General features: G+C 35.2%; 1 protein-coding gene across 1 annotated transcript; it reads left to right on the forward strand.

Moving 5' to 3' along the window:
* Positions 1-352: 352 nt before the first annotated feature.
* GLIPR1L2 (GLIPR1 like 2) lies at positions 353-21,294 on the forward strand. Its single transcript, XM_028091335.2, is given in 5 exon segments — positions 353-583; positions 3,021-3,266; positions 5,085-5,188; positions 21,107-21,212; positions 21,214-21,294. Coding segments are annotated over 5 exon segments (768 nt in total).
* The last annotated feature ends 739 nt before the right edge of the window (positions 21,295-22,033 follow it).

The raw sequence follows: 22,033 nt of genomic DNA on the forward strand, positions 1-22,033 counted from the left end.
CATTTCCCCTTGCATAATTAGAAAGTTCCTCAGACATATTCATTATTCAGCAACTGGCATTCAGTGTACAGATGGCTCATAAACGATGACACATCATCTGGTGTCAGAAATCAACCCTGGATAATATTTCGCTACCTTAGTTTAGTGAAAAGCCTGTACTCCTTAACCTCAAGCCTCTCTTTGGTGAGTTCTGCAGATAGCTACAACCAGCTTCTGCCCCCCACACCCGTGACTTCCATTCCTGCTTCTCCCCCAGCTCCTAGGAAAGCAGGCTCAGCTTGCGTGTGTTGCTGCGTAGATTGGTAGAGATGGGCTGGCGCGTGCGCGCTGGCCTGTCTGCGGCGGGTGGACCATGGAGGCCCCAAGGCCCTTTGCGCGGGAATGGTGCGCCCAATCACTTCCCCTGACGCGAGGAGGCCTCTTGAAGCTGCGGGTCTGGGAACTCTGGCTACTACTGCTGGATTTCGGTTTGAACGCGGAACTTCCTCACGAAGAGGACGTACACTTTATCAATGAGTACGTGAACGTCCACAATGAGCTCCGGGGCAACGTCCTCCCCCGAGGGTCTAACTTGCGCTTCATGGTGAGGCTCTAAGGCGGTTGCCCAAACCAACAACCTCCTTGTCATGATGCCACCCCTCAGCCTCAGAAACCCTGGCACTGCTTCACTGAGGCTGACGGATCGCGGGGAACTGCACTTTCAATTTGGGTTTAAAAATACACTCAAATAAAAAACATGTTACTGTGACACACGGTTATTACCAAGATTTTGCAAAGGGGTACTCAACTGAGGGAGTGTCTCAGTGACCTCATCCCAGTCCTGGACTTGATTTTGCATTCCCTTACAATGTTATTCTTCCTTTTTTCCTCCATTTCCCTCTCCTATTTCTATTTTACATCTCACCAACTGTTCTCTTGCTACTTGTCTTTGTGATTGTCATTTAAAATGGCTGCAAAATTTATTGGATAAATATTCTCTTACCAGGCAATTAGGAACTTCAGTTTACATTATTAAATGATATTGCAAGGACTATTTCCATAGACATAAGTCTTTTCTTCCTTCTGGATTAGTTCCTTAGACAAATTTGAGAAATGGGATAAATAAAGGATATGATATTTTTAATTTATATGATATATAGCAGTTGCTATTCTAAAGGACTACGCCAAATTAAGCAAATACCAGTAGTGTATTATAACTTATTTTCACACAGTCATGGGAAGCAATGACTAAATGCTTACAAATTTGGATTTAAGAGTTAAGGCTTCCTGGATTTAAATCCAGGCTCCACAATTTACTGACTATAAGTAGCTATAAGTAAACTACTAACATTTTTGTGTTTTAATTACTACCTTTGTGAAGTAAAAACAATAATAATGCATAACTCATGGGATTATTGTGAACATTAAGTGAAATAATGCATAAAAAACACTTAGAATAGGGACTAATACACAGTAAGCATGTGATGGGTAAACAATATGCAAAACAAAGCAGTAGAAGGATAGTCCTTGGAGCATTGTTTGCAAATGAAAGCTATCTAAAAGGCCATTAATAGGGGAATGGTAACAGTTATTATATATTATCCATACTATAGAATAATACTGTGTTGACTTTGTAAAACTTAGGTAGATCTAGTTGTGCTAAAATGGAACAATCTCTCTAAGTGAAAACTGCCAAGTTGAAGGCCAATTATATTCAGTCTGGTATGATTACAATAGTACAGAAAAAAATCACCCAATACCTACCTAAAACATCCCCTGATATCTTATATTTGAATGTGTTTGTATGAATATGTATATAGAGATAGAGAAATGCATACATAAGCAATTTTTTAAACAATTATTACCTTTGGGGAGAAAAGTATGGGGGATATCCTAAAGGAATATTTATTTTCTATATTTTCTATATTTGTGTATAATCTATGAAATTAACTAAGAAAACGCTAAGGAAATCTTAGTATTCGTTTTCAGAAATGTTTATTTTCAGATATATTGTAGCATGTATAAAGCATTTTGATTTTACAACTATTTTGCTGATTTATCTAAGTGTATTGTTTTTGTTCTTGTCCTTAAGTAAACAGTGAACTAAATGAGTCTCTAAATAATGATAAAATTATACATTTCTGGATCTTTCTAAATAGCTAGCCAGGGAACAGTATCTTGTGATATTTTCTTACATTTCTGAGAACTATCCATAAAACTTTACATGTGCCTCTTTTATAATATTCACCAAGTATCACTATGTGTTAAAATTTTATATTTATAAAATATAGAAGACAATATTTATGCCTGACTTTGTATTTTATTCCCCACATTACAAGAGTTTGCATATACTCGGTATTCAATAAACAGTTCTTAGATGAATATTTTAAATTATTGTATTACTATGTATAAAAAGAATGAGATTAAAAGTATATATTCTGAACAGACTACATGTAAGAGTATTATAACCATTTGCATCATCTAGCAATATGATTTTTATTTTATTTTTATTTATTTATTTTTTTAAGATTTTACTTATTTGAGAGACTGAGAGAGTGAGAGAGAGAGCACAAGCAGGGAGAGTGGCAGGCAGAGGGAGAAGCAGGCTCCTCACCCCCCCACCCCACCCCCCACCTCCCCCACCCCCGGCAGGGAGAGGAGAAGCAGCGAGAGCTGGCTTCTCCCTCTGCCTGCCACGCAGGGAGCCCGATATGAGACTTGATCCCAGGACCCTGGGATCATGACCCGAGCTGAAGGCAGATGTTTAACTGACTGAGCCACTCAGGCGCCCTAACAATATGATTTTTAAATTACAATTAAATGGATAGTCCTTTGCCTCAAGAAATAGTTATTTCATTTATGACTAACTCAAAAACATTTTCCCCCATAGAAATTCCACAAACAAGCCCATAATCACAAAGTTAGAATTGTTTTCCTTAAATAGAATATGAGAACTCAAGGAAAATAATTTAGAGAACAACATCAACAAAAAACCCTCATTATTATTATTTTGTTGTCTTTGCTTTTTGCATTTTTTTCAGACTTGGGATGTAGCTTTGTCACGGACTGCTAGAGCATGGGGGAAAAAATGTGTGTTTGAACATAATAATCATTTAGAAGAACTAAACATGGCCCATCCTAAATTTAATGGTATTGGTGAAAATATATGGGTCGGACCTGAAAATGAATTCACTGCAAGTATTGCTATCAGAAGTTGGTATGAAGAGAGGAAAAAGTACCGTTTTGAAAATGACAGTTGCTCTAGTGACTGTTCTAATTATAAACAGGTATCTAATTTTTATATTAATTCAATAGACTCCTTAATGGTTTCCTACCAAGCTTTTATTGATTATGTTTCAATTTTATAAATAACCCCAAATGGTAAAGTTATTACTTCTAATAGAGTCAAAATTCTAATCAGTCCTAGAGCCTCAAAATGTCTGTAATTCCATCTATTATGTGAACCATACAGTTAAAATATTCCTTTAAATGTAGTAAATCTCATCTCCATACCCAGAAATGAAAGGTGCTTTTCTAAAAGTAATATACACACACTGGAAAAGGAAGAAACCAGCAAATAAAAATTATCTTCAAATTATTGACTATAAACATAAGTAAAAGACTTGATAATTTTTGCACAGATCAGTACACATACTACTATATAACTGATTGATTAAAACATTTTCAGAGCAAATTAATAGCCTTATTTTCCTGTCTCCTGTCTAACAATCCATCTTTACACTTTATACTCCAAGAATACTGAACCACTTGCTATTTCCTCTACATACACTTGTTATTTCACTATCACATTATTTATAAGCATCTATTTACATATGATACCACACTGAGTACAGAGAGTTATCTTATCCTTACATTCTCAACACGACAAGAACATAACATTATTTTGGTCTTCTATAAATATTTGTATCAGTAATCAAATTATTGGATGAACTTCTAAGTTGATTTAAGAGATGATTATTTTTCAATCAATAGAGTATGATGTCATGTTTTATGCAGAACTTAAAATCTTGTAATTTTTTCATGTTGAATTCATGTCTTTAAGTTCCATCAAATGAATCATGTTTCAAAAGGCGTTTGATCCATTCTTTCTTCTTCTAGAAAGTTATAGTGGTTCTCCGTTGTTTTACTCATATCAAAGCCAGATTTCTTAATATGATTTTAATAATCCCAGTAAATTAACCAAGTCTACTCCATGATCTACTCCTGTTATTTTTTACTCTTTAATTCTGGTATACTAGATATTTTTGTTTCCTGTATTTGACCTGCTTAACTCCATTTCAACTGCTGCAGACATTCTATTCTCTATTCTTGTAACAGAGAATATTTCTTTAAGAATCACATTTTAAAAACCACTAAAACTTGGGATAAAGAGAAAAGGAAACCAGAAACTGTTTCTCTTTTCCACAGATGTTAACAGACAAGTACTTTTTTGTTATGTGGAAGTATTAGAAATACTAAAGCCATACAGAGAATTTCTGGAATATCTTCAGTCATTCTCATATTGTCACTCCAATTCAAGACCTGTTTTTCTTTTTATAGAAACCAGCTCTTTTATATATATTTTTTTAAATTGCAGGCCCAGACTCTATTTTATTTTATAATGGAATTTGCTCAACAAAAGAAGAGAAATGCTGACCACATTCAATTACTCTCTATTCTTATATTGCTTTTTCTTCCCTTCTGTAATCTTGATGTCATTTTTCTCCCTTCTAGTCACAACTTCCAGTCTTCTAAAACTTCTCTTTTTTTCCCTCTTCCTCTCTGTCAATAACCTAGAACTCTCAGGTTCAACAGGAGCTTGAAAATTGATTCAGTATGTGGGCCTTCTTTGGCTCTAAAACGATCAGTGTTTCTCAAACTCTTTATCCTAAGGCAAAACCTGCTAAAGGTTTCTCTAAATAGAGTTTGGGAAATGCTTCCCTAAATCTATGACAATTCTCTACCTGCATCCAAATAAAGAATACTTTATATTCCTTAAATTGCTTGGTTAACGGTTCTTTGTGAATGGAATATATTATCATTTATAACATGACAGAGTAAATGTTTAGAATCAAATTTTGTTTTCTTTGAAAATTTTATTTTAGCTTGTTTGGGACACATCTTACAAAGTCGGTTGTGCTGTTACTTCATGTACAAGAGTTGGACGTATTAGATATGCAGCGATTTTCATATGCAACTATGCACCAGGGTAAGTTATTTAAAATTTTAAAAGGAATATAAAAATAAATTGGGAATTTTTCAAGGTTAAGTTTTCCTACTTTCAAAATATTCTTCTAAATGTCTTTGTGAACTGTAAAAGAATTAAATATAAGATATTGAAGATTTTAAATTGAAATAGTTTAAATTCTATAATGAAAAAAGTCATATTTTGGAGATATTGATTTAGCATTCAAATTAGCCAAGTATTACTTCCTAAAAGAATTTTAACTTTAGTATTATTTCACAATATCTAGCCTAATTAGTGTAGGATTTAAGTTATTTTCCAAAACAGTTTATTCCCATATTTATAGTAAAAGTCAAAAATAAGTTTAGATGTGTTGCAATGTATGTTTTAAGAATTGTTTCAGGAGTGCCTTAGTTTTGCAACTGAAAGACACTTTTAATTGACCATCCTTTGCAAGTTGCATTATTATTTGAGGCTAGTCTTATAGGAAAAATCATAATATCTCAAAGATGCAAGAGTACTTCAAAAGTCTTCTTTTGAAGAAATTCGAATTCTTTGCCCTTACTTACCATGTGATTATTTACCCTACACCTGAATACCTTTCTATGATGGGAAATAACTACCTTCCAAAATAGCCTCCATCCCTGGAGAGTTTTGTTGGAAAGTCTGAAGTTCTCTTATAGGTCAAGATGATACTATAAGTAATATTATTAAAATGTCCAACTAAGTGAGAAAATATCCTCATCAATATGTCAAGGAAACAGTAAAAAATTGACTACACACTAGGATTAAAAAAGAATTTCTGCCAAATAAAATGTTCTGAGACTAAACCAAAAAGAAAAAACAAACAAACAAAAAACCATAGATTACTGATTACTGATTGTATTCCTCTGGATAGGGAAAATAAGAGAACTATGATGTAAATCAAATTAAGCTGAGAAATCTTCCTGACCCTGTTTTGTGACCCTGAACACAGTCACGCAAAACAAGTCCAGGATGTAGAGTCATTATAAAACTTTTTAGGCTTCCTTTCATTCCTACAGACTGAAAGCATGGGACAATATCTATTACAGCGAGAAACTTTTGAAAGCTAACTGCTGATTGGTATTGAAAATTCAGAGAACCAGGTACTGATTTAAGGGAGGAAAGAGGTTCCCTCTGAGGCACTAGTCTTCATTTATGCACTCAGCAACTCTGTACAAGGCACTGATCTATCTACCAACAAGACAAAAGAAGGCTGACCATATTTAATTTGTAGTCTTGGAAGGGAGACAAACAATAAATAAACACATAAATAAATAATATTTAATTAGATAATAAAATATGCCGTGAAACATAAAGCAAGATAAGCAGATGGAATATGGAATATAGATAGGGTATTTATAAGAGAAAGTGGCATTTGGTTTGAAGATGACTAAAGAATATTTCAGATAGAAATAAGAGCGTAGGGGCACCTGGGTGTCTCAGTTGTTAAGCGCCTGCCTTTGGCTCAGGTCATGATCCCAGAGTTCTGGGATCGAGCCCTGCATCGGACTCCCTGCTCAGCGGGAAGCCTGCTTCTCCCTCTCCCATGCCCCCTGCTTGTGTTCCCTCTCTCGCTGTGTCTCTCTCTGTCAAATAAATAAATAAAATCTTTAAGAAAGAAAGAAAGAGAGGAAGAAAGAAAGAAAGAAAGAGAAGAGCAGAGCATATACAAAACATTTGAGCTTGGAATGAGTTTAGCATGTTTGAGAAATGAATAACTGGTTAGAGGTAGAAGTTGAGGTAGAAAGTTAGGTGACAGCTATACCAAATAGCATGTTAAGGATTTTGAAATTTATCCTAAGTAATGGCCAAGTCAATGGAAAGTCTTAAATAAGTGAGTGACATGATTTTATCTATGTTTTGAAAAGAACCCTTAAAAAAAAATTATCCTTGCTATTGTATTGAGCATTGAGTGTAGGGAAATATGGGTACATTGAGGAAGTAAGCACAATTAGATTGTTTCTATATTACAGGCTATAGGCTATAGTATTCTTTTTTTAAGTAAGCCCTACACCCATTGTGGGGCCTGAAATCACAACCCTAAGATCAAGAGTAGCATACTGTACTGAATGAGGAAGCTAGGTGCCCCTAGTCTATTTTGGATTAGGGTTTTAGCATGTGCATTAGTTTGCTATTGTTATATAATAAATTACCAAAAATTTAGTGACTTAAAACAGTACCCTTTTATTATCAAAGAGTTCTGTAGTCTGTAAGTTCATGCACAGTTGTGGCTAGATTCTCTGATCAAGGTCTTAAAGGCCAGTATCAAGAACCTGACTGAGTTCTTACCTCTAAGGCTCTAGGGAAGAATCTGCTTCCAAGCACATTCTGATTGTTAGCAGAATTCAGTTCAATGTGGTTATAGGACTTGGACTGCATTTACTTGCTAGCTCTCAGCCAGAGGTTGCTCTCAGCTTCTAGAGCCTGCCCACATTCCTTAACACAAAGTTCCCCCCATCTTCAAGTCAGCAAAACCTTCCCATTGTTCAAATCTCTGGCTTCTCTTCTGTGACTAGCTAGAGAAAGTTCTCTGCTTTTAGAGTGCCCAAATTATTGAGTCAGGCCCACCTCAATAATTTTCCTATTTTAAGGTCAACTGTACCATATAACATAAATTATTAATAATGGAAGTAAAGTCCTGGGAATTATGCAAGGCACATATACCAGGGGAAGGGATCTTATGGTCCATCTTAGAATTTTGCCTACCATAGATTGGGAATTGAGAGGAAAGGACAGTTTCTGCATATATCATGGAGCTATCTGGAGCTAATTATACTAGTTGATGGATTTGACTCGAGGGACAAATGGGATACAATAATCCAAGATGATACCTATGTCTTTAGTTTGAACAACTGGGTGAATAATGATGCCATCAACTCAGATAGGGAACAACAGGAAATGTGTTTTAGATTTGGACATACTAGGTGGAAATATAAATGTGGGAAATGAAATGAATCGTGAGAAGTAGAAAGTTCTATGAAGGTCTAGGATAGGTTTCTAAGTAGAGGAAACTATTGGTATAAAGGCCCTGAGATAGAAATAAATTACAGTCTTGAATGAGATCACCTTATGTGAGAGTATAGAGACTTAATTTAAGGATAAAGTCCTGGAACACTACGGTATTTCAACTTTAGACAAAGGAGGTAAGAGGAAAACCTAAACAGTCCTAATAAGGGTACTTGGAAGCCAAGTGAAAAACATGAGTCAATATGCCCAAAGTGGTTAACCATATGAGTTGCCTCTGAAAAAATGAAAAGCATGAGGAAGGAGAGATGACAGTTTCATTTGATAGGATGAAGGTATTTGGTGACCTTAATAACAGTAGTGAATGCAGGAGTACCCCATAAGTATAGTGATAAGTATGAAGCTACAAGGTAGGATTACTCTTCTTTCCACCCATCTCTCCCATAAGCTTCTTTGTCTTGGAATTTCTATCAACCATTTTTCTTTGGATACAAATATTGGCAAGTTTGCCCCGTGAAGGATCTAGGTTAGAACATATATTAGTCAACTCAGTCCAAGTTTTATTTGATATGTACTCATAGTAGACAGTCATAGCTATCTTTCTTAAGAATAGTTAGTAGAAAAATCAACCCATCACAGTATTATGAAATAGAGTAAAAATGAATATAAGAGAGACAAATGGAATATTGGAATGTGTAGGGGCTGATTGGTGCCCCCCCCAAGATATATTCAGGTCCTAATTCATAGAACTGTCAATATTAACTTATATGGCAAGAATGAGTATTGTCTTATATGGCAAAAATGTGATCAAGATAAGGATCTTAAAAGGAGAAGCTTAGCCTAGAATATTTGAGTGGCCCTAAATGCAATCGCATAGATTCACATAAGAGAGGGAAAGGGAGATTCAGCACTTAGACACACAGAAGAGGAAGAAACAAAGGGGTCATAGAAGAGGTTGGAATGATATATCCATAAACCAAGGGACTTCTGGAGCCACCAGAAGCTGGAAGAGTCAAGGAAATCTCCCCATGAGTCTTTGGAGGGAGCACAGTCCTGCCAACACCTTGATTTTGGACTTCAGGCCTCCAGAACTAGGAGAATAAATTTTTGTTGTTTTAATTACCCAGTTTATACTAATCTGTTAAAGTAGCCACAGGGAACTAACACAGAATGGAAGAATAAAACAGATTTGCCATAGAGAAAATATAAATCAATGACAACCTTGAAACATTCTCTCAAAACACAAAGATGAAGAATAGAAATCAAAATTTGTATGAAAAAAGAAAGGAAATATATAGGACAGATAAAATCTATAAATTGGTACTCCTAAAGAACAGAGAAAAATAAATGGAATGTAAATAATAATCAAAGAAAAGAGGATGTTTCTAATCTATAAAATATTCATATAAAGATTAAGATAGCTCATAGGATCAGAAAAAATGAACTGAAACAATATTTACATATATCAATTCTAGTGATTGTTCTTCAGTTTCAAAGATAAGACTCATGTATTTCTAAACAAAATAAAGTATAATTTTAAAAATATCAATTAGATTAGCCTTGAAGTTAGATATTGGAGTTGGTACAACGAATATGACCATGAGAACTTAAGCTTCAGTGATAGGTCATTTTATTAACTAAGCTAGGAAAAGATGTAGTATGGAGGAAAAGGATTTGTTTATTTTTGGACATGTTGTATCTGTAGGGGATTGCAGGACCTCTCATTTAATTAAATATATATTTGTAGTAGGTGCACCAAACACTGACTAGGCAAGAGAATTCCATATATTTTTATATGGTGTCTATCCTGAAAGCACTTGTACTCTGTTGGGAAGGACATATGTAAAAATAAACAAATAAATAAATAAGTAAACAAATAAAAAGCAACATTAACAAAATACATATATATGTATATTTTAAATAGAAAGGAGTTGTTGTAAAAGCAGGTATGAAATCATAGAAACAATTACCTGAATATAGATTTAAAAGCAGTCAGCTTTAATCTTTAAAAAAAAAAAAAAAAAGGGCGCCTGGGTGGCTCAGTTGGTTAAGCGACTGCCTTCGGCTCAGGTCATGATCCTGGAGTCCCTGGATCGAGTCCCGCATCGGGCTCCCTGCTCAGCAGGGAGTCTGCTTCTCCCTCTGACCCTCCCCCCCTCATGTGCTTTCTCTCTCTCTCATTCTCTCTCTCTCAAATAAATAAATAAAATCTTAAAAAAAAATAAAAAAAAAAAGCAGTCAGCTTTGATGCATAGATGATGTGTATTAGAGGGGAAAAAAAGGTCAATAGGTAAGGTAAGAGATCTGGGATTGAGGAAAATGACTTGAATCTAATGCCAAAAGAAGTAAATGATAGTGTCCAAAAGTATTTAGTAAAGAAAATTTTCTTTATTTAATAGTTAAGGAAATAGAGTCTGGCAGGTGGTGCCATTTTCTTTACTTCATAAACAGATAGCTAGAATATATTTTTCCCAGCCTCCCTAGAAATTTGGTGGGGCCCTGTGACAAGCTCTGGCCAATGGAATATAGGCCACTTTCAGACCTAGCCTTTAAAAACTTCCCACATGATCCTTCACACTCTTGATCTTCTTTCATCTGCTGGCTGGACACAGAGGATCTGGTGGAAGTTTCAGTTGTCCTAAGGGGTGGCACAGCCACAGGATGAAGTAAGTGAGCCATTGCCCCAGAATGACAGCTCAGAGGAAAGTTCTCTTCTACCACTGTCAACACCTATACTTCCATTACATGAATTCTGCCTGTCATCACATGGAAATGGTGAAGAAAGGTCAGATCAGGATATAGTTTGAAGATGGAGCTGATAATATCTGCTGATTGGTTTAACTCTAGGGGTGAATAGAGTAGAATAATCAAGGATGATATCTATGTCTAATGTGAGCAACTGGGTGAGTGGTGATACTATTAAATCGGATAGGGAAGGCTTAGAAGTGAGTAGATCTTGGGGGAAGATCAGGTGTTCTGTTTCAGACACATTGGGTAGACAGACAAATGTGGGAAATGTAAATTAATCATGAGAAGGGGCTAGTCAGATGAAGGTCTAGGATAGGTTCCTAAGTAGTAAGAACTGCAGTTAAAGACACAGGGGCAGAAATGAGTTAGTCCTGCATGAGATTACCTTGTGAGAAAGTAAGTATAGAAAATAGACCAGGAGAGACTTAAGGACTAAGCCTTACATCACTACAGTATTTCAACTTCAAGCAGAGAGTTATCAAAAGGGTATAAAGAGAGTCTAGTGAGGTAAGAGAGAAACTAGAACTGTGCTGGCATTTTTTTCATTTTTTTTTATTAACACATAATGTATTATTTGTTTCAGTGGTACAGGTCTGTGATTCAACAGTCTTACACAATTTACAGTGCTCACCATAGCACATACCCTCCCCAATGTCCATCACCCTGCCACCCCATCCCTCCTACCCCCCTCCACCTCCAGCAACCCTCAGTTTGTTTCCTGAGATTAAGAGTCTCTTATTGTTTGTCTCCCTCTCTGGTTTCATCTTGTTTTCATTTTTCCCTCCCTTCCCCTATGATCCTTTGTCTTGTTTCTCAAATTCCTCATACCAGTTAGATTATATGATAATTGTCTTTCTCTTATTGACTTATTTCACTTAGCATAATACCCTCTAGTTCCATCCACATCATTGCAAATGGCAAGATTTCATTTTTGATGGCTGCATAATATTCCATTACACACACACACACACACACACACACACACACACACACACACACACATATATACATATACACACCACATCTTCTTTATCCATTCATCTGTTGATGGACATCTAGGCTCTTTCCATAGTTTGGCTCTTGTAGACATTGCTGCTATAAACATTGGGGTGCAGATGCCCCTTCAGATCACTACATTTGTATCTTTGGGGTAAATACCCAGTAGTGCAATTGCTGGGTCATAGGGTAGCTCTATTTTCAACTTTTTGAGGAACCTCCATACTGTTTTCCAGAGTAGCTGCACCAGCTTGCATTCCTACCAACAGTGTAGGAGGGTTCCCCTTTCTCCGCATCCTCGCCAACATCTATCATTTCCTGACTTGTTAATTTTAGCCACTCTGACTGTGTGTGAGGTGGTATCTCATTGAGGTTTTGATTTGTATATTTCCCTGATGCCAAGTGATGTTGATGTGCTGGTATTTTTTAAAAAATAACATTTAGACTTATTTTCCCATCAGTCTCTTTTTATTATATATGAGATTGTTCTTTTTCCATGCTTTCCTGCATATATAATAATTTATGATTCAATGATATGTTGTGATCATTTTAGACATTTTGAATAGCAGTTTAAATACATTAAGTGCAAACAATGCATAGAACCATTTGAAACGACAATATGAAGAGCTATGACAAGTTCACAAATGTTCAGTGACAACCATATCACATTCACTGCCTGGCTGTGATTTTGAGATACCATCAATGGTAACATGTATCTCATTTGAAGAGATGGTAAAATATGAGAAGATGTGCATCTTAGAATTATGAAATACATGTATAACTGAAGGAAATATCTATAAAACCATATGTATCCTTAAAATAAAAACATGTTATATGAAGTAATATTTTAGTCACAATTTAGTACAACTATTACATATTTTAATATGTTGTCTGTGAAGCACTAACTTTGATTTTATGAACTATTAAAGGCTCATGACTCGCAGTTTGAAAAATAATGCCAAATTAAAATACTACTCTATATAGATGTTGGGCAGCAGAGAGAAGAAAAAGAGGTCAGTGTGTAGAGTTAAATGAAAGCTGTGTTTTATAACCTTGGTTGCTAATGCATTTTTATAAGCTGAAGAAAGCCATCAATAAAAAAGAGAGAGGTAGAATATATTAGAACATACAAGGGAAGTGGGAAGAATTGAAGTGCAAGTTCTATATGGAAAAAAGCAGAAAAGAACTATAGGAAAAGTAAATGTAGAGAAATCTTAATAATGACTATTTTTCTTCCTTTCTTGCTTAATGGAGCTCATGAGGATTTAATCCATTTTATTGATCTTTTAAAAGAAAAGATTTCAGATTTATTCATACTTTCTGATTTCTTTGTTTTCTATTTTATTATTTTGAGATATTCAATCTTCCAAGTATTTTTTAAGAGTAGAGGCTGTTATATGTTGCTTCTTTTGTTGAGGTATACAACATTTCTTTATCTTTAATCCTACTTAATATTGAAGATATTTACAGTTATATATTCTCCTCTTATTGCAACTTCTGCTGGACCTTAAGGTTTTGTATGGTATAGCCTCTTTCTCATTACTTTCAATGGACTGTAATTTTAGGTCATTTTAATAAAATATGTTTAATACTTGATACATAGTCATGATAGAAAATTCATGATAGAAAATTCAAAAGGAGAAAGTAATGTTTCCATTTCTGTCTTCCAGTTACCCTCCCCAATATTTTATCCTAAATATATATTCTGTGCTATACAAAAGTTTATCTGTGTGTGTGTGTGTGTGTGTGTGTGTGTGTGTGTGTTTCCACAATTCAAACAGAAGCACACTACACTTCCTGTGGTGTTTTTTAATTTTTTTTTTTTTACTTAATGATATGCACTGGAAGTCTTTCCATTTGAGTACATGAACACTTTCCAGATTCTTTTTAAGATCTTTACAGTGTTTTGTTTTTTAATGGATGTGCGAAAGTTTAAACAATGCTCTCGGGGTGCCTGGTTGGCACAGCTGGTTAAGTGTCTGGCTTTTGGTTTTCACTCAGGTCATGATTTTGGGGTGGTGAGATGGAGTCCCACACCAGTCTCTGGGCTCAGCAGAGTTTGCTTGAGATTCTCTCTCCTCCTCCCTCTGCCCCTTCCCTGCCATGCTCTCTTTCTCTCTAAAATAAATAAAATGAGTCTTGAAAAAAAATTTTTTAAATAAAAGCAATAAACAATCCTTTCCTTTTCATGGACATTTAGACTCTTTTATTAGCTTTATCTCAAGCAATAATTATCCACGTAAATATGTAGTTCTCACATGAGTTAGTATCATACTAATATGATTTCATAGTCATGGAATTACTAGGTCAAAGAAGATATGTACTTTTAATTTGGGTAAATATTACTGAATATCTATCATAGTCATACTATTTTCCTTTTTTAAAAAAAAGATTTATTTTTTAATTTGAGAGAGAGAGAGCGGGAAGGGCAGGGGGAGAGGGAGAGATAATCTCAAGCAGACTCGGCACTGAGCACGGAGCCCAGTTGGAAGACTCAATCTCATGACCCTGAGATCACAACCTGAGCTGAAACCAAGAGTTGGATGCTTAACCAACTGTACTACCCAGGCTCTCCAATAGTTATACTATTTTTCTAATACAATTTTTTTACATCAACATATGAGAGGGACTATTTTTCAATTCCTTTACTAACATAATATATTTTCAAACATTTGCTTTCCTGCTATATAAGTTCATTATATTTTTAATTTTCTTCTCCTATTTTATATGAGTTTAGTATCTTTTTGTAATTTTCAGAAAATTTGGATTTTATTTTCTGGGACCTGACTGTTCCTATACATTCACTATTTTTCTGTTAAGTTTTTGGATTTTTTTTTTCAATTGCGAGAGTGTTTAAATAGCAAGAAAATTAGTTCTCTCATGTAATGTCATTCACAGATATTTTCCCAGTTTGATGTTTAACTTTTGACTTTATAATACAATTTATTTTTGCCAAAGAGAATTACTTTGTTCTTAGAAAAAAGTATCAATACTTTTTTTCATGGGTTTTGAGGTGTGTGTCTTACTTAGACAAATCTTCCCAAAGTATTTTTATCCCACATTTTCTTCTAATAATTCTTTATCTTTTTAACTTTTAAATATTTGATCCACTTTGCTTTTGGACATTATGTAATCTAGTATAAGAATTAGTCTCCTGATGAAAATAACTATAAAGATCAGGCAAAACATAATATAATTGCTTAGGCATTACAAAATAACCAATGCAGGGCTATGATCTTCGCAAATAGAAAAAAACTTAGTAGAAACCCTATATTTGCCTTGGTTTTCTCTGAGAGAATTCTCGAAACCATAGCCAGAGAAACAGAATCCAAGCAAAGAATGTGTTATTTTCTGAGCAAAGGAAATATTAGTGTTTATTGATGTTAAGATGCCTTGTATTCAGGACTAGGATCCCAAAGAAGAGAGGGCTGAAAGGAAGGACCCCCAAAAGTCTGTAAAAATTCTTTATGGGTCCTTGGTCAACTCCTAAGCTACACATTTCAAGGCAAGATTCTGGAGAGATTAAATAGGAACGGTTGTTTGGAAGCTGAAGACCTACACAGAAATTTCAGAAGCTATACAGAGTTGAGAAGACACATTTGCAGTCTGGGCTCAGCCAAGATGAAGAGATATTGGTCAAGAGCTTGGGTCTTACCAAGCAGAACATAAAAATCCAGAAAATATGAATACATTTGATTATATAAAAATTTAAAATTAATTTTTGGCTAAAGAAATACCATAGATATAGCCAAAGAAAAAATAGCATACTGGGAAAATATATTTGTGGAATATATGGCAGAATTAGTCTCATTAATTTACAAAGAATTCATACAAATAATGAAGAAAAAGAGAAACAACCCAAAAGAATGATTTGCAGAAGATATGAAAAGGCCATTTACTGAAAAGAAAAAAATATGGTCATTAATCATATGAAGAGATAGTCAATCTCCTTCATAATTTAGGTAATTCAAATAAAAACAAATATAAGCTACTACTTTTCATTCATCCATCTGAGAAGATAGAAAAGCTTAATTGATACTCTGTACATGTGATGGGACAATAAATTGGTATAATCTTTCTGGATTTGGCAGAATAACAAAATTTAAAATATACTTACCTTTTGATCTTGTAATCTCCTTATTAGAATTTTATCTTATTAATATCTTCATGAAAACTGGCCAAGATATATATACAAGGATACCCATTTTAGAATGTTTTAATAGCATGAAACTGAAATTAAAAAAAAATAAAACTAATGACTCCAGTAATAGCCGACTGAGCAATTAATTTACTGTGCATTATTATATAACCATTGAAAATACTGGTGTCTTTATGTACCAATCTCGCTTGTTAGATGAAAAAGTAAAATGCAGAACAATAAAAAGTAAGATTGGGTCTTTTGTCATAGCAGCTAGCATTACCAGAAAATATAGTGATTCAGGAAGAGAGAAATGGGAAATTTCAGTTAGGCGGGTAGCTCTGCTCTACTAGTCACTCAAAGACCCAGGTTGCTCCCATCTTGTTTTTTAACCATTCCCTAGAGGCAGAATCTATGTCTACAGATCAAGTCCATGTCACAGACAAGGGCTAGCTTAAGCTCATAGTAAGGCAAAAGAGACGTGTTGTCAGCATGACCATCTCTTAAAGCACAAGTGGGAAGTAATGCACAGTAGTTTGCATTCCATTGGATATAAAATTGATCACATGGCCACATCTAAGTTGCAAGGGAAGTTGGGAAACGTAGCAAGGTTAGCCATTAATGTGGCAAGCTAAATACTGTAATTTCTGTATTTTAAGAGATATTTAAATTGATAGCTAGCAATCTATCACAATATATAAGTACTGAGAATTTTTATGGAAAAAAAATACTTGTTTCTGGTAAGGAATCATAAGAAGCTGTTAAACAGAAGTTATCTTTGGGGGAGATGGAAGGAAAGTGGAGGAGACATTTTCCCTTTAAGGTTGCCCTTTTCTGCTTCCTCCTTTCCACCATATACTTGTAAGTATTATACATGTATTACTTACTTATTTGCTTTAACATCAAAAAAGGATATCTGGATTGAGATCAGAGAAGTATTTAAGACACTTTCAGAGGGCAATAATAACAGGATTTATAGGTCATTATATTAAGTACCAAGAAAGAGGAGGGGCGCCTAGGTGGTTCAGTCAGTTAAGCGTCAGACTCTTGGTTTCAGCTGGGGTCATGATCGAGCCCCACTTCAGGGGTCCCTGCTCAGCAGGGAGTCTGCTTGAAGATTATCCTCCTCTGCCCCTCCCCTCACTTGCATGCATGCTCTCTCTCTAAAATAAATTAAATAAATAAATAAATAAATAAATAAATAAATAAATAAATCTATCTATCTTTACAAGAAAGTAATGAGAGAGGAAATAGCCAAAGAAGATTCTCAGAATTATAATTCAGGCATGAGTGGTATTGCCATTAAATGCAATGGGAAACACTGAACCTATTGGGAGGGAAGATGGTGAATTCCATCTTGAATATAATGAATTTGAGTTGGCTGTGATTTACTGACTGAGATGTTCAATAAGCAGGTGGTTATATGGGTCAGAAGCTCATGAATGAGGCATGGCATAGAACAAAGATGCAGAGTGCCAGAGTGCATGCACATGAAATCATGTGAGTAAATGGGATTGTCTAGTGAGCGGTATAGAGTAAAAAAGGGAACAGCCCCTCCAGAATCTCATGCCAACATTTAAGGGCAATTAGAGGGAGATGAAGTAGGAGGAGGAATCCAAGAATGACCACACAGGTAGGAGAAAAAACCAGAAGAGTGTGGTGTCACAGGAGGCGTGGGGGAAAGAATGTTTTTAGAAGGAGGTAGTAGTCCAAAATTTCTAATTCTAAGATGTTGAGCAAAGTAAGGACTTCAAAATAACAGATTAAAGAGAAGTTCATTGATAAACATAGGAAGAGCCATTTCTGTGGGGTCGAGGAAATTGATGCCAGCTGAGAATGAATTGAAGGCTCTTTTATTGTTATCTTTATTTTGTTTTGTTTTGTTTTTAAAGTGGGAAAGATGTGAGCCTATTTAAATATTAACATGAAAAGTCAAATACAGAATAAAAGTAATGCTTTATAAAGAACAAAGGCAGTGTGAGTGTGTGTGTGTGTGTGTGTGTGTGTGTGTGTATACATATGTAAAGATACAAGTTCCTGAGAAAATGGAATGGTATTGAAGAGATTAGTCTTAGAAAGGAGGAGGGACAGTTCTTCAGTTGTATTAGAAAGGAAGGAAGAAGGGACTAGGTATAGTTATCATATTTAGTGACAAAAAATTTCTCATGTTCCCATCTAAAGTCTATTATATTTTACTTGAAGTAGGACAGATCATGTCCTGAGAATAAAGAGGGAGACAGTGAAGCTAGAATTTTGAGGGTTGGGAAGGTCTGAAACCGTTATTATGGAAAATGAGGGAGGAAGCTGACTATAGAAACATAGAAAGAGTCTCTACCTAGTATAATGATTTTTCCCCAGCAACACCCAGCAGCCTTGAAGTAGACATGGAGCATGCAGATAGTAAGGTTCTGTCATTTTTTCCAATACTGGGGTTTTGTCAGGTAGACATAAAGGAAAACAGTGCAAGAGAGTTTTAGGGTTTTAGCCAGATAATATGCAAAGCTTTATAGAGAAGAGACAATAGGATAGCTTTATAGAGAGGAGACAATAGGATAGACAGAGAGAAAATAGACTTGCAGACAATAAAGAAGAGACAATAGGATAGACAGGGAGAAAATAGACTTGCAGTACCAATGCACTTAATGGAGAAATATGGCAGGAGTACATGAGTGAGCAAACTGCAAGGATAGGAGGCTCCAGTCAGTGAATGGAATATATGATTTTGTGAGTTAAGAGGTAGAATAGTTTTAGGGGATAACAAGATCCAGAATATGGCTACAAAAGCAACAATTATGGACCATTGTTTGAGATGGTAAAGACATCCAGTAACAGACCAAGTTATTGGGTGAATCATCCATAAGCATATTGTAATCATCTATGTCCCAAATTTAGGGACAAGGCCAATTTTGACTGAAAAGGGAGATGGTGACCTAGGTGCCAAAGTGAATAAGAAGGCACAATCAGAAGGAAGATGGTATCTTGGGGAGGATTAAAGGATGTTGCAGCTAAATAATATCCATCTCAAAGGAGCTTTATTGGTGTTTAACTGTGGTCCCTAGACCTATAGGTACAAGATGTAAGAGTGAAGGGAAGAGATGTGACTGAGTTTTACAGAAAGCTTTGGGGCACCTGGGTGGCTCAGTTGGTCGAGCGTCCAACTCTTGGTTTCTGCTCAGGTCATGATCTATACAGTATAGCTCTATTATAAATTTGAATAATGATCTTTTAATGGACTTGGGCTTAGACATGTGTATAGTTACTCATTAGACCACCTAGGCAACACGTCCTTATCTAGGGCCTGGACACATATCCTATAGGTGGTAATACACTGAAGGTATGGCCAGATATGAGTCTAAATAATGTTCCAGAGGACTGTTCAGTCTTGACTTGGTCTCAGCAAACCACCAGGCTGATTCTTGGAAAAAACAAATGCCTAAAAGAAGAGAAATTTGTCTGTTTCTTCAAGTACTGCCAGGGCAGCTATGAAATTTCAATGGACCTTGCTGGTAATAGGTACTTAACTGTTGTTTTCTCCTAATCCAGCCCAATAATTCCAATTCAGTTGTGGAACTGTTGTGGAATTGTACTGTAGATTCGGACTCTACTTGATTTAGGTTAAACTTCTTGCAGACTCAGAACAAGAAAAAGATTGGCATGGGAGAGTATTAATCTGGCATTTCTATATAATATAAATAGTGATATGAAATTCAAATCTTAGGAAAAGAGGGCCTATTGCATTCTAGCATGATGTAAATTTATTTATTTTGATATATATATATATTTCATTTGCCTTTCCAAAGTTATTCTAGGCTGTAGTCATCAGACATTACGATCATGGGGTGATTGGCCTATGCTGCAGGTTTTAAAGGCAGTCTTTGTAGTGAGTAGCTTTTTGCATAAGTTCAAAAGCAAGGTCCTCCATCACTGGTGCCTAAAGACAGGAGAAGTGCTGCTTTTGTATTGGAGGCATCTGTTTCAAGTGATAAAGGGTTAAGGCAGGAAAAGTAGGCTAGAGTGTAGGTATAGGTAACTAGATCAAGTTTGAATCTTTGAAAGGCTAGTGTTCTGGCTAAGATCTAAACAAAATGCATTTCTCCCTCGAAATGTTTTGATAGTGGAGCAGTGACTTTAGAGAAGCAATGTGTGATCTGCAAATAACTAAAAAACCACTGGATGTCTTTGATGGACTTGAAAGCTTGCCATTCATGGGTATCAGATACCTTATTGGGTATCACCAAAAACTTCTGATAAGATATGACTCAGAAATTTGATATTCAGGTTTGCGAATATGTATTTCTTACGTTTCACCCTTCTTCCAGATGGCCCAGAGTGACCTAACCAGGGGCGTCCGTGCCTAACATTTGTTTTTAAAATTTCCACCTACACACTGAGTGAATAAGTATTCCTGTTAAATATAATTTCTCTGCCTATCTTCCCTCTTTCTTAACCTAAATCCTTCATATAAGCTTTCCAATTTGTATCTACTTTGGGGCCTCTTTTCCTTACCTAGCTCTGGACAATTGATGTAATAATTTCTCACTTCTTCCCTCTGTTCTGTACAATGGATTAAACCAAATTTGTAAAATCCCATTTAAATTTACTTGCTTGTTTATATATTTACATATTTTTAAGGCAGACCTCTAAGTAAATCATGCAGCTGGGTCTTTGGGACAATAGGCATTTCAGGATTTTGCAAACTTTTCAGAAAATTAATATATCATTTCTATAGAACTTTTTACATATTTGTACCAAGCAGAAAGCAATTAATTATAAAATATTCTATAACATCATTTTGAAAGGAAAATTTTGCTACAAACTAAAATGAAAGCAGCTTTAAAACTCGCTCAAACTTAAATTACAGTACTTTGTTTCAAGGACATGGGGATTCATTTCAGAAGAGACTATTTTCTTGGGAGAAAAAGGAGAAGATTACTTCTCCAATTTCAGTACTTCCTAAAGTCCATTTTCTTAGTTAAATCACCTTTATAACCTAACTAAAAATTGGTAGCCATATTATTTAAATGATGAAACTTGAGACTTTTTCTAACTAAATGTTTTCTGCTTTTTTGTAGAGGATCTCTGTCGAGAAGGCCTTATAAACCAGGAATAACTTGTGCTCGATGTAGCAAATATGACAGATGCACAGATTTTCTATGCAGTAAGATAAAGAAAATAACTTAAATATAAAAAGAAAATCCATAACACATTGGATGACAAGAAAAATGAAGTGTTGAACACTAGTTTTTCATTGTCATGTTAATATTGTTCTTTTGATCAGAGTCATGTTATTATATTAACAAAGGAGGGCTGAAACCATACCATCTTTAGATTTTTCTGGACCGCATAGCCTTTTTTGCTCTCTCTTACCCTTTTCCTGCCCCTAGAGACCTACCACAATGTCTGAAAGAAGGAATGGGAAGGAACAGTTATCTCTAAAGAAGCTTGCCAGTTAATTCCTGAAATAGCAGCCTGTTTGAGAATGACTGCTCTAAAGGAAAGGATATTCTAAAATATTTATAAAGAGAAAAGAAGTAAAGTAGCACACATTTAATAGCCTTTTCTTTTAGTTTTTTTCCTCCAAAATTTTCAAAAGATAAAAGTAGAAAATATGTTTGGTTAAATTTTTCTTTTAGTTTTTCCAAACACAAGAGCATGTAATCCAAAAGTACAACCACCCCTGGAATATATGATGCTTGGAAGAATGTGTTAGGGGGTAAATTGAGACAGTAAGGGGCACACTGTGATTTTATGATAAAGAAACTAATGGACAATTTCATCATAATGCCACTGCTCATATGAAACCCCCCTAACATTCTTGCCCTTGCTTCACTTGAATCAAGATGCAAAATCTTGCTCTTCCTCTTCCCCTTTTCTTTCTCCTCCTAAAAGAATTCAACCTTAAAACCATTAAGTAGGTCAGAACAATGTAGGCATCCACACAGAGGGCCAAGGAATGTGACATATTAGAGCCTAAGCAGAATGACAAGGGATTCATACAG

This window comes from Eumetopias jubatus, unplaced genomic scaffold (genome assembly GCF_037043125.1).
Source record: "Eumetopias jubatus isolate StellerSeaLion01/CBP00866 unplaced genomic scaffold, mEumJub1_p1.0 scaffold_8, whole genome shotgun sequence".
Classification (NCBI taxonomy): domain Eukaryota; kingdom Metazoa; phylum Chordata; class Mammalia; order Carnivora; family Otariidae; genus Eumetopias; species Eumetopias jubatus.